This window comes from Notothenia coriiceps, unplaced genomic scaffold (assembly GCF_000735185.1).
Source record: "Notothenia coriiceps isolate Sejong01 unplaced genomic scaffold, NC01 NC01_scaffold00016593, whole genome shotgun sequence".
Classification (NCBI taxonomy): Eukaryota; Metazoa; Chordata; class Actinopteri; order Perciformes; family Nototheniidae; genus Notothenia; species Notothenia coriiceps.
In genome coordinates, this window is record NW_011349294.1 from 1 (window position 1) to 14,327 (window position 14,327).

At 43.0% G+C, this 14,327-nt stretch overlaps 1 protein-coding gene across 1 annotated transcript in view; it reads right to left on the reverse strand.

The window, feature by feature from the left end:
• Positions 1-548: 548 nt before the first annotated feature.
• LOC104949608 (bromodomain-containing protein 4B-like) overlaps positions 549-14,327 on the reverse strand; it is a 17,829-nt gene continuing 4,050 nt past the window's right edge. The window contains exons 3-6 of the mRNA XM_010775990.1: positions 6,395-6,456; positions 2,415-2,617; positions 1,285-1,672; positions 549-1,026 (exon numbers count right to left, since the gene is read on the reverse strand). Coding sequence (XP_010774292.1) covers positions 706-1,026; positions 1,285-1,672; positions 2,415-2,617; positions 6,395-6,456 — 974 coding nt within the window. The 3' untranslated portion in view covers positions 549-705. The remainder of the gene's footprint in view (positions 1,027-1,284; positions 1,673-2,414; positions 2,618-6,394; positions 6,457-14,327) is intronic.

Below are 14,327 nucleotides of genomic sequence, written 5' to 3' on the forward strand. Positions count from 1 at the left end.
ACACACACACACACACACACACACACACACACACACACACACACACACACACACACACACACACACACACACACACTTTCATTTACTCGTTCGTTATCTGACCAGCTTCAATCTTGTAGGCTACTCACTTCGTTTCTTGTAGGGTTTTGGAGGTTGATGCCTCGTTTAACGTGCGTTGTTTGGCTTTCTTGTCCGCAGCAGCAGAAAGCATTTTCGAATGTTTGAATGAATCAAAGTGGGTCGTCACCGTCGATTTTCTCTTATGCTCCAACACACAGTTGCACGGGGTGCAGAATAGTTTCCCCCCACTTTTTGCCCGGTCTTTAGTAGAAATGTTCGTAGGTAAATGAGATGGATTAGATTTTTTCCTCTTGGTGTTTTCTCTATCGTGTGAGCTCCACACGTTCACTCTATACAGTGTTGTTTACATTCTGTGATGCGCGAGCTGATGACGTCACGTCAAGACGAGTTAACTTTTTTTTTTCTCAATTTTGTGTGGAAAAATGCGGGGATTATGCGGCCTTTTGATAAATATGCGGCCTTTTACAAATCTGCGCCATTTTGCGGTAAATTCTGCAATCGCAGAATCGCGTTTTTCTGGAGGGTCTAATAAGAGAAACATTCAATGCATGTTTTCCAATGTGGGTGTAATTCCATATGTCACCATAAGGTGGCAGCCAAGACCTGGAATATTAACAAGCCCCTTTAAACAGGAAATATTCTGCAGGTCTTTTTACTTTTAACCCACTTCGCTTTTGAGCATTTTGCTTTTTCCGTGTTTAAACTGTAAGAGACTGCAAAGCACAGAGTGTCCCTTCTTAGGAACAAACAAGCCCACACACTCCTACAGACTGTTGCTCTCACCGGGTGGTAGTGTTGTCCAGTGCTGAAGACCACGCTGCAGGCGGGGACTTGTTGAGAGGAGCAGGTAGGGGGAAGGTGCTGGCCGCTACACAGGGGCGCTGCCAGACTGTGCGGGGGGACGGGGGTCACCGTGTAGGAGACCGGGACACTGGCCTGCTGCAGCTGGGGAGGGAACACACCAGTTCATATGCAGACACAATATTTCTTACAGCGGTTATACTCACGATTATATTGGCTAAAATAATAACCATTCGAAATATAATGCTGATAGTCTCAAAAGTATGGTTGAACTCCAAAATTGCGATAAGACATACTGGAATAACTTCACGTTAATTTTTTTTTAAACTGATATTTCCATTGCATTAAAATTATTTGTATAAATAAAGCATAAAAACTAAATAAATCCCATCTAAGACTAACCTGTTCATGGAGGCCCATGACCATGGCTCCTTGCTGCTGCTGGGCTGCGTGATGCTGCTGCTGCTGCTGCTGCTGCTGCTGGTGGTGGTGGTGGTGGTGGTGGTGGTGGTAAGGGTGATGATGGTGGGCAGCAGGGTGCAGTAGTCGTGGTAGGGTGGGAGGGTGGAAAGCTCGGGGCTCCTCCAGGCCCACGGCCCCGCCCCCGGCTGTGGGAGGCTGACTGTAGACGCTAGGCGTGTGTGTCGTGTACGTCTGGTGTGTGGGGGGGTGGTGGTGGTAGTTCTCATCCTGATGCTCGGATGGCGACAGGCGAGAGTGGAGTGGTGGTGGGGGAGGCAGGTGACGGATGGGTCTGGAGAGACGGCCGCGCTGACGCCTAGCTGGCGGGCTAGAGGGGGGGCGAGAGGGACAGTGTTACATTGGGTCCTCCTCCAGACATGTTTACATATGTAAAATACTATAATTAATATGACATTTAAAAAAGGGGTTATTTTATGCTCATTTTCAGGTTCATATTTGTATTTTGTGCCCCTACTGTGACGGTTTACATGCTTTAATGTCCAGGAGGGGAGTGTGTTGAGAGAAACTTTGGGATTTTAGCCTTTGCAGAGCATTTACATGCATAGAAACCCTATATAACACTACAGGACAGGGGACATGCCCAAAGAGTACAAAAGGGCCTTAACATTGTGTATCCTAGACATACAGCGTTATACGTGTTAGGTTGAACACTATACACCAAGATGGCGGAGCGGGGCTCTGGAGCATGATCCATGGAGCGTCTGGCCTTTTCATCTCCGTTAAAAGAAAGATTGAAGAGATTCAGCGACAGATGTTTGACACAGAAGAGTAGTTGGTTTTATTAGAGTCTTAAAGACAGAATGGTATGTTTAGTTTGTGGTTTTCTGTCTATATTTTCTTTTTGTATATGTTTTTTCCACTTGCAACTGGTTGACATTAATACATACATTTATATCAACAGTTTTGATGTAGAAATTGCTCAGCTATTGCATTTACTGCTTATGTCTTGTACCAGATAAAACACCATAAGTGAAGTGCGTACACATTTGAACTTTATTGGAAGTGGGCGTAACTTGGGAGTGGAACCGTGCGTCAACAAGAGGACTTACCTGCGTCTGAGCCGAGCGGGGGTGAGGTATCTCTCTTGGTGGTAGTGCGCGTGGGTGTGAGGCTGTCTCCGACTTGGGGGTCCTGACTCCCAGGGGCGGATAGGGGGAGATGGGGTGGATGGTGGGGGGACGGCTGAGGTTAGCTGTTCCAGGACAGCCTGACTGGACAGCCTCTGGCGCTTTGGACTGGGGCTTTCCTCACTCTGCAGAAGGAGGGTGGAGGAAAGAAAGTGGGATGAGTGTTGTGGTTAGTGACCCATAGCACTCGAATTTAATCAATTTCACTATGCTGCGCAGGACTACAATCCATACTGCTGCATGGACATTAAGTTCCTTTGTGACTCATGGCATTTCCTGTATGGTCCACAGTGAGCGTCTGTGTGAAAGAGAGCATATTAAACCAGCAGCACTCTGAGGCCTTCAGGGTACAAAGTCACTTCCTCTTGGAGTGAGGAAATGCAAGACAAGCACTCACAGGCCCATGTGCGAGTCATACAGAACACTCCCTCAGCAAATACTTTTTCTTGGAGACAAAACATAAAAGGCAGTGACACACGGATCCGCACACAAAAAGTGAGATAGCGGAACATGTAGCCACCCAGGTTTAGACTGACTAAAGAGTTATCATAAACTCTGCTTCAATCCCACCAACTCATCTGTGAGTCACTTCTCTTCGCAGCAGTGACTCTCACACTTGGCACTCTGTGAGGCAAGAACACACACGTTTGCTCATGTGTCAGTTGTTAGTCATTCTGCTGAACCGAAGCTGTGCTCTGAAGAACACTCCTGTTCTTTAAGGGGCACCACAAAGACACACACCTTCATAGTCACCATAACTTTCTCTCCATCCCTGATCACACACACACACACGAGAGCAGTGTGATAGCTAACAGGAAACAGCTGGAGAGCGGGCTGTAGAAATGCACAGTTATGGAAACGCCCACAGACATGCGCAAAGTCACATTTACACATGGGCAGCTGCCTCAGAGTTCTACAGCCCATAAAGAACAGTACCTTGTGAAGCTTCTGAAGAGGCAGATGCAGTTAAACAAAATGTGTTTTGACTGTTGGCAAAGCAACACTGTAGACTAACGGCTGTATGGCTCACTAGCACTGGATGTGACCTGAGCTTGAGCAGTTGATGGGAGAGACAAACAATAATAATGACTTCATTAAGACCGGACCAGATGACTGCATGATGAGAGGCCAGGATAGAAGGACAGACAATGGAAGAAAAAGGGAAGTTTCAAAAGATGGAAGAGGGGAGAAGCTTGGTGGAGCCCCCAGAGCCTGAATAATGGAACATATCTTGGGTCACAATGAGAGTCAAACATCCCTATATTGAGCTTAATGTTTAAGCTGCCCTTAAACTGTTAGGAATATGTTTCGAAATAGTATTTATTGGGGTGGGGAGGGGGGGTAATTTGATGTATGAATCAGTTTTATGATGTGGAAGAGAACGATCACTTCCTAAATATATATTTAAATACACGTCTCTCTATAAAATGACCTTTATATTGCTACTGATGGACAGTAATACTACAAAGTGAGCATTATTAAGTGATATGTTAAAAAACAAATACTTGAATTTAAATTGAGAAGTAGTCAAAAATCTTTTAGGTAAAAATAGGTAATTTGTGCAAGTTAGCATAAATAATTGTTGCCTGTGTGTGCATTACACAAATACACACTGCCTGCACACCATCATTTGCCTTTAATATCGCACAGTGAACAGGAGAAGATCCTAATCATCATCCCTATGTATTGAAACCGGAATGGATTTTGCATACATATTTAGGTAAATGAAACAAATATTCAGATACGAGTTATAAATAGATCTATAATGCATGTTCTGATAACTTAAATGAATGGCAGGCACACTATCTATGCCCATTTCTACACAGCCTGGAGGGTACCAGTGACATGCCGTCAGCCCTCTCCGTTCCTCTACACACACACACACACACACACACACACACACACACACACACACACACACACACACACACACACACACACACACACACACACACACACACACACACACACACCTCCCCCCTTTTTCCTCCGTATGTCCTATCCTGATTCCTGTCCTGTCCAAGGCCCCAAGACAAAAAGTTAGTCGACGGGACACAAACACACACTCTGTCCTCCTAACACATGCAGACTATCGGCCATTAGTATGAAAGTTTGATGGGCTTGTCTACCCGCGTTAGTGGGAGGGGGGGCAGTGTCAGACAAAGGTGTGTGTGAGTGTTCAAGCAATATGCCTTATGTTCTAACACAGTGCTTGTTGTGAACATACACACACATATCTGGTCCAACCACATTTTCACTAATGCTAGAAAAATAAAGAAGAAAAAAAACATGCCGACTCTTCCAGGCTCAAAACACACAACAGACAGACACACAGTGACTCAGGGTACTGCCCAGAAACATTGTACTCTATTACAGCACATTCTGCAGTGCTCAGTGAGGAGACCACACACACCCCATTCCTTTGACTGGGTCCACAACAAACACACACACACACCCCTGAGTACAGACACACCCTGTCGTGCTCTAGTTCGCCATGTCCACATTTGGGATGTGCATGTACACACTCGCAGTAACTGTGGCCAGCAGCTGTTGTTGCTTCGCTGTCAGTGCTGAGAACCAAAATAAAGAGCAGGCTCTCGGAGTGCATGCAAACACTCGCAGAAGACAGTGAGCCCGGGGTCTCTTTTTGCTCGTATTCAGAAAGATTGCAGCGTGAATGTGAAGACGGAGCAAATATGATCATTTGCTTCTTTATAGATTAATTCATATTTGCTTCCACTCAAACACTTCTCCCCACCCCCACTTATTTTCTTTTCTTTCCATCAACAAGATTTCAAAGCCCATTTTGTTTCCTCTGCCACTGTTCCTCCCTCCTTTTCCTTCCCTCACTCCAACCCAGTCCCACAGCTGGAGGTGAAATCATTAGCAATACCCCCTCCCTGTTTTTCAACCCTCCCTCCCATCCTCCCTCTTCCTCCAAGCTTTCTGCAACACCTTCCTCAGCATCCTGCCTCCCTTCTTCTCCTCGTCACCCGTCTGCTGCGTCATCTGCCTGTCTTTCAACACAGGGCCTTGACTTGTGACCATGACTCATTTACTGAAGAACACTTGGGTTTTCAATTATAATTATATTAACAACATGACCTTTTTTGTGACAACTGCTATGATTGACATGGCAATATTGCTAGCATAGTCAGCTCCTACAATTTCATTGAGAATCAAGAAAAAAAAACTATTGTGTGGCGTAGTATTGAGAGCACAATTTCACATGGAGAATTTGTGTCAACAAACAAACTTTACATTTCTCCACCCTTTGGGGGAGGCACACTTGTATAATGTATAACGTATAAACATTTGGGAAAGCAGAGTTCAGATGTGCAATCTATGCTGTGTTTGAGTTTTTCAAGAAGGTAAAAGCATATACAGAAGAAACCAAAGAGCATTGACATACTGAACAACATCAGCCAGTAATTCTCTGAGCCAGAATAGCTCAAATTCCACTGAAAAACAGACATACCTTCGAAGCTTTTCATTGAGATTTTATGCCTTCTTTTATCACTTTATTTTATTTGAAAATAAATCATTAGAATAATATCCCAAAAATATAAGTTCTACCTTTACTTTATAACTGTAAAGTAAGATGGCGTCACCAAAACTAAAATAAATATAGCCATGTTTACTGAATGTATTCAGCCTCCTACTCCTACACTGGGTGAACATGACACACATTGCACTCTGCATTAGAACGCGTACACACTCATTTGAAAACACAAACACTTTACAAACTAGTCTGGTTTAGTGCGTTTAATTCCTTCACACAGCATCGGCTTAGAGAAGATATCATAACATGTAGACATGACACAACATGATCTAAATCTGGCTTAAAAACCTTTCATATATGTAAGATGGTGTAACAAATAATGTTGAAGGTGCTTGCTTACCTTATCACTCTCGTCTCCATATGCATGATCTGGATGGCAGTGGTAGGACCCTCCAGAGGCTCCTACAGAGGGGGGAAGCAGAATACAACAAGGTCACACAGGGAGACAACAATATGGCTACAATCTGTTAAGTCTGGCGTTTATTATCTACACTCCTATTTATTATATTACTTGAATTAATTCATTATTCCTATGGAGAATTTTAGCTTGGGGTGTCACATTCTGGGACATGTTAACATATTTTAATGCTCTTTCTTTTTCTCATACTGCCTGTTGCAGCACCTCTTTTCACCCTCTGTCTGAAACCAGAGCCCAGTCTGCTCCGATTGGTCAAACACTTAGAAATGTCCCGCTCAGTAGCCTATCAAGTACCATCCAAACCATTGACATGCACCATAACCTATACAACACAAGAAAGGGAAAACCCAAAATATAATAAAAAAGGAACCCTTTAAGATATTTTATTTAAAAATACATCAAGGCATTCAATAGTTAGAATGCCTTGTAAGATCAATACTTACAGAAAATATAGGATGTATCACTAATCTGCCACACTGATACAATATTGCCAACACCACAATGGTTTTTTTCTAAATGTTATTTCGATTTTTCAATACGGGCCTCAACCAATGTGCATCTGGCTTAAAAACAAGGCCAATATATAAAGTCCCTTTTTCTAAACATTCCCCAATTTGTAGAAACAAGCACACAATGTCTGGTCCTGTTCTGCGTGAATTCTGTTAACTGGCCTGAGCGGTTCTATCAATGTGTATCATTTGAAATACAGAATACAAAAACATGTTGTTAATACCTATTGTTGAAATAGATAGCACCATTTATACCCAAGCACTGGGGAGACTCCCGTGTATCTACATACAGTACGCTTAATCCTTTTGTGGTTTATTGTTCTCGTGGATTTAATACACAGCGGCAAAAACACTGACAACATGTTTGTGCGGAGGGATGTTGACCATGTGTAGTGCTCAGAAGAAACACATATGGTGTGCCATCAGATCAGAGGCAACACACACAGTAATCCTGGATTAGAGAAGCTTTAGGATGATACCGCTATGACTTTTACTCTTTTGTTTTTCCACAATCCTTTCATCTTTTTATTGTCTATTCAATGCTAGCTTTTGTTTTGCCCTTTGTGGTGGGCACGTCTTTAGCTGGGGACGTCCCCACCACAGATGGAGGCAGCGGTGTACACATCAAGGGTAAGCGATCTCAAGGGCACTCCAGATAAGGCTACCTTAACATTAGAGATGAAGCAAGCTGAAGTAGAAGGGAAAAGATGCCAAAAAAGCCTTTTTTTAAAAAAAGGAGTTGTGGTATTTTTCCCGCTCACATCCTCCCTCTTTGAAGAAAATGTGATTGACAACAAAGAAGAGATGGGGGAGAAAGAAAAAGAAAGAAGAGGCAGGCACAGTCAGGTTTTCACAACTGATCCATGAAAAAATTCCTCTCCAATCCCTAGAGCAAGGCAAAATAAATGGAATTGAAAAGGCTGAGTTAAGTAAAGCTTACATTAGTATAGTGAAAACCGACTAAAAGGCTATATACATATATATTATATGAGATGGTTTGAGACTGATTGCTGGTGAGGCATTCATGGGACTCTCCGCTCTTCTCTAAAACACTCATTCACCGATCACAATGGGCAAACATCCAGCTTCCTCCCTGAATATGGTCTCACTTGCACATTGTCAGAGTTCGGTAAATGGAGTCAGAGACGAGTCATTCAGTCAGAGTCACTCTATAGAGCCCAACACAGAGGCTGCAGGACAGGTTTCAAAATGTGCGGATGACATCATGTCCACTGTTGGACGAACAGACTGCACACTCGCAGTTTAGTTTCAACACTTTAGGGCCTCGAGGAAAGTGGAATAGTAGGATGACGGTATGGATTTTAATGTGTGAACACAGTCAATACCTCTCATAACATCTAGGCCGTTAAAGAGAAAAAAAAGATAATATAGGCAATTTTCCTGAATATTATAACCCATTTACCGACCCTAAACATAAATCGCAAACTATCTCATCAAGGTAGATAGCGGAGACTTAACGGGGCCCTAGCACCTCTTTTTACCCTCTGTCTGAAACCAGAGCCCAGTCTGCTCTGATTGGTTAGCTGGCCGACTCGGTTGCAATTGATAAACGGCTTAAAGATGTCCCGCCCGTTAGTCAATCATGTTCAATGTGTTGGAGCGCTGGCCAATAGACGTGCGAGAGTGATGTCACTATGTCGCAGAAGTTAACAAAGTAGTCAAATCGTGTATATAATCGATATACATGTATATCCGAAATGTACATTATTCATTTAACTATCATATGCTTCATATGTTTGTTATGGATAAGTTTCATGTACAGTAACCATTTGAAGACTACCCTTTATTGGACCATTTATAGTGAAATGTTATTACTTCCCTACGCATGTTGAGAAGAACACATTGATAGACGTTGTGTACATGCTTTAAGAAGACTACTGCGACCACAAGAGTGAAAAGCAAAACGTAGTTCAAAAGAGATGGTGTCCTTTATAAAGAGAGGTGTGATGCGAGAAGGAATCCTTTTAACCGGACGGTTCGAGAGTAATTCTACGCAAAGAACACTTCCCATAATCGGCTAAATGAACGACAATAACAGAAGAAGAAAGAAAGAAATGTGTGATAAACATTTCTATCTTCACATAGTCGTGGAAGTCCACCACAATAAACAATCACAATCCTTCTGACGCAAGCAGTAGCCTGTAGAAGAAAAGAGGATGTCTCTGAAAGAGGGTCAAAGACAAGACCAGGAGCACAACCGTGATGGAAGGTGAGGATGGGGGTGGGGGGGTGTGAAGGAGAGAAACAACAGGGGAAGAGAATGTGGGGGGACAAGAAGAGGGGAAAGTGGCGGTACAGAAGAAGAGGATGGAAATGCACATAAAGGGGTGAGAGCAGTGAGGAGGAAAGGGAGATGGGAAAAGATCAAGAGTGGAGAAGAGAAAAAACACAAGGAAGGCAAGTGGAGGGGGGAGAGAAGGCGAGGGAGTGAGGGTGGGGGTTGAGGCTTCCCCTCTTGACTGCTATTGATTTTCTGTAAGCCTCAGAGTGCATCAGCTATTTCTATCCATTTCCTCCCTCCCTCATCCCTCCATCTCTCTTTCTACCCCCCCCCCCCCTCCTGCACTCAGCCCAGACACCCTCCCTCGCACATCCTCCTCCTCACACTCTCCATCACCACCCCTCCCTGCCACCGATCTATTTCCCTATCTGCCGGCCTGTCTCCCTCTTCCCCCGTATATCTGGCAGCATCCACATTTCCCTGCTATCCCTATCGCACCATCTCCGCCCATGATCTCCCATCACCCTCGGTCTGTCGCAATCTCCTATAAAACTTCCCTTCTTGTGTCAAAGCAGAAAAAGCACAGGGGAAAGTGGGTGGAATAAAAGCTGTGTGGATAGATAAGATGATAGATAAGTGACAGGCCCTCTTAACAAATCATGAGGAACAAATAGGGGGAATTGGACAGAACGCTGCGGAACGTGTACCAGTTTACATTTTTTTTTTTAAAGTAATTTTAGCCAGGCATATGTGTAACACACACACCCCGCCTCCTGAACACATGTCACAGCACACTTCGCACCCTATTGCTAAAGCAGAGTCGAGTAACAAGCTGGCGCACGGGCTTAAAATAGGCACGGTGTAGCGTCTGCCCAGCCATTACCTGGCTAGCACGGCTTCACACGGGCCTGATGGCAAACGTGAAGAGGACTAATTCTCTCCTCCTCCAGCTATTTAGTGTTCTTATTACCTTCCTCTGTTCTGCAACTGCTCCTCTCATGTCTAAAAACTGCCAACACGTCCCGCGGAAAAGGCGCAGGTACACGCAAAATACTTGATCGTGGAGTTAAAATGTGATTGGACAGCTTTGAAAATAAGAACGCACTGAACAGAAAACCAGTTTTGAACCCTAAAAAAAAAAGTACATAAAATTGGCAAATAAATGCAATAACTTCTGCTTCCTTGAACAACCAATCACAGCTGGAGGAAACACACAGCACTGCAAATACACAGGATATGCAGTTGAGAGGCTGAGAGTTAAAGATACCCAGAAACTCTTTCTTTGCATCTCTTCCTGAGAAAGTTGCACGTAACCATTACTCATTTGATACTTTACTATTGATTCATCTGCCGATGTTTTTTAGATAAATTGGTTAGTCAAATAGCATAAAATGGCCATCGAAAGCATCCAAGTGACATCTTTAATTGTCTTGTTTTCTAACCCAAAAGAAATGACACAATTATGTTGTCAAATGTAGAAAAGCAAGAATTCTCAACATTCAAGACATGGAATACAGTGTAATTTTAATGATAACTCGATTAAGAAAATAGTTGGCAGAAATGTCTGTCAAACCAGTATTTATTTTATTCCAACAATCATTGCAGATGTACTTGCCAATGATCAATTGATATATGTTTATCTTAGGCTTGTACTTCACTTGAACAAAATGCAGCAGTTCATCTTTGGAAATGTAAAACAGATGAATATTCTCAGATACAGGGGATCTTTAAAGACAGGATGTGTGTAAGGGTGCAACATAAAGACTCAGTGGCAGTATCAGTGCTGATATCTTGTCGTTACAATTTTGGTCACAGAACTGAGAAGCGGTGCAGCGAGACACTTGCTAATCCTAACACTCTGGCAGGCATATACAACACTGATACATCAACAACAAATCATACATTGATTTAGGGCTGCTCGATTATGGCAAAAACCTTAATCTCGATTATTTGGGTCAATAATTGATATCACGATTATCCAATTACTTTGAAAATATCCATTTATTGAAAAAAAAAAAAATCGAACAGTACATTTTTAAAAGTTGATTACCCTGAACTTTAAGTATAATTCAACTGAAAAACCAATAGAAAAATTAATTTAAAAAATAATCGTTTTATTTCGATGTTGTTTTCATAATTGTTGCAAGACAAAATTGCAATTAAAAAATTATTAATTGAGCAGCCCTACTGATTTAGAAAAATGATTTGGAAAGTAGCCTATAGCATGTTATCTAGTTCTCAATACACATACAATTTCACCGTCAATAAAAAGGGATTGGAGTATTGCTACCAATGACATTTAATGATATATCCCTACTTTCAAATTCTGTTAATGTGTTCAAAAGGAAAAGTGTTTATACATGTTACTACGTGACTTCCTTCCCTATGTATGCATACATTTCTGACACTCCTGTTCCTCCTTCCAGCCCACCCAGGCGGCAACTAAACAAGGCCTGCCTACACACAGTCAGAAGAGGTACATTAAAGTACACATACTCCTTAATCATCCTTCTGTCCACCCCCCCCCCCCCCNNNCTCCCTTCTTATTCCCCAGTGAGGACAGATGCCGGCTGAGAGGGAGTGTTATAGGCAAATGAAGTAATGGGACAGAAAGGCAGAGTCTCACTTATTTTCTACGATCATAAATATCAGCGCTATCATCACGAGTCAGCCATCAACTCAGAGAAACAATATGAGGAGGAGCTTCTGTGAAGAAATGCGCTTTTCTGTGTCTTTGGGGAAACTAATGCACAATGTATAACCGCACAATGGATGACAGTACATATGTGAAAAACGTCTTCCTTAAAATGATTATTCGAATGTCTGTATTAGGATTTTGAGAACATTCTTTCCTTAGGGATTCTTCAAAATTAGTTGAATAAGCGATCACAGATACTGGCTGTATCAGGCCAATACTGACAAAAATAGTTTACGATTTATTTAGATTAATACAATAATAAAGACAACATTGGACAACAAAACTGACCAAATACCTCAATCTACACACTTGCAGTGGGGTATTCACTTCATGTGCCGTGCCAACTCACTTTGCATGACTGTTACAACAAAGGGCAGGAAGAGGACAGCAAGCGGTGGAAATGGGGAAGGAGACAGACATGTTGAAATGACAAAAAGACGCAAACAAAGTGTTGAGACACAGAATTACTGCAAATGACGCTGGAGATTAAAATGCAAGAAGAAAGAAACAGTAGGTCTGTTATCTCTAATATTCTGTCTGTCAGCAGGACAACAATTACGAAAAAACGACTGGCCCAACTCTCAAAAAATTTAAGGGAAGGAAGTAGCACGGGCCAAAAAAGAACCCAGAATCTAAATCTGGGAGGCTGTGGCTCAGTGGATAGTGTGCTGGACTTCAAATCAGGGGGTAGCAAGTTCAAGTCCCACTGCAGTCAGCATGTCGTTGTGTCCCTGGGCAAGACACTCCACCTCAAATTGCTCCTGTGGGGATTGGCCACAGTGCTGAATGTATGGAATAAAAGCATCTAACAAATGACAGTGCATCTGTGCTGCCTTCGTGTGTCGACAGAATAATCTAAAAATGAGTTCCCGCCTTTAACTAATGGAAGCGAGTATGACTAGTCGGAACAACAACTTAGAAAGAGGTAACCAAGTTATTTTTAGAATCCATGTAATTTCCATTTGACAACTTACAACCATTGTCTTGCACCCTTATCACAACCGAACGACACTAGCAAGACATTCACAGTTGGATGATTCCAGTGACATCAGCAGATACACATTAATGGATTCCACCCTACTTTGACTAATAGCAACTATTGGCTTCAACCACTGACCTCCCCATCGACCAGGCCTCCATCTGCTCCTAGCCAATCATTTTCATCTTTCTCCTTCCAGGCACAGTATCCACACCTCCGGCTCCTCCAAGGTTGCACACTTAAACTGATGCCTTCTCTCTGAGCCATGCTTACAATAACGCTCCCGTGCCCCTTCAACAGTCAGCCCTTTCCCATGAGCTTGTTCACATCCTTCTTTCTGTATTCCTCCTCTAATCATCTCTCCCTTCCCTCCTTCCTCATCCTCTCCTTGCACCTGACCTTCCTGAATGTCAGCCACTGAAATTTTCCAAACAATAACTCTTATAACAGGAAAATCCAACACATTCATTCTTTTGAAGGAGTCTCTCTGCTTCCATTTCATTTTTTCAACGTATTCTCCCTAAAGCAACATAAGTAGTGACATTTGGCTTCTTCTTTCCCACTTGTTTTACAAAACCAGAGCTACAAATGTCAGATTGGTGCATCCCAAAAAAAAGCCAATCCATTGAGTGTAATGCTGATTTGAGGTCACTGCCCTCCACCCCCGAGATCTTCTCTTGCTGACCAAAGTGACTGCTTTGTTAGTTATTTGGAGTGACGGAGTAGCGGGGAACCCCTGCTACTCCGTCGAACCAAGTGAATGAGTTTCTCTACAAACCGAAAAGGGGTTGCCCAGGCGACAAGACAAAGGAAAGTAACAAAAACACGTTTCCACTTCAGCTCGAGACACAAGAAAGGAGATGATAGGAGTGGAGTGCAGGGCTAAAGGTAGAGAGGCAGGAGTGTCTGTCCCTCTGCTGCTTTGGGCAATCCATTAAAACCATCCCTCCATTAGGCAAATGGGAGGGAGGAGGCCAGAGAAAATGGACCGGAGGGGTACAGAAAGGGTTGACTGAACTAAAGGGGAGGGAGAGATGAATGTCTAAAAGAGAGGCCAGGCTGTGACAGAGGCAGGTCAGAGTCAGGATAGGATATCAGCTGCTACAGAGGATGTTTTTTTACCAATTTGGCAGCAGTTTTAAGCATTTGGTTGGAACTTAAGCTTAAGTACTTCTGCTATGCTTCACTTTTGCACCTTAAGTCTACATTTTGCAGACGCGGGCTCTCAGGAGTCCTTTTTACTTCCATGTTAACTTCCTAAAATGGTAAGCGAAGCCGTGTGAACAGCACATGAGATAGTATGTCAAAAAGACTATAGGGGGGAAATAATGGGATCGCTACAAACTGTATAAAGCAAGCATGAAAGAACAAGGCACAAAAGAGGCCAGAAGATTTAGAATAGACTACTAGAGATTGAGAGGGAGGGG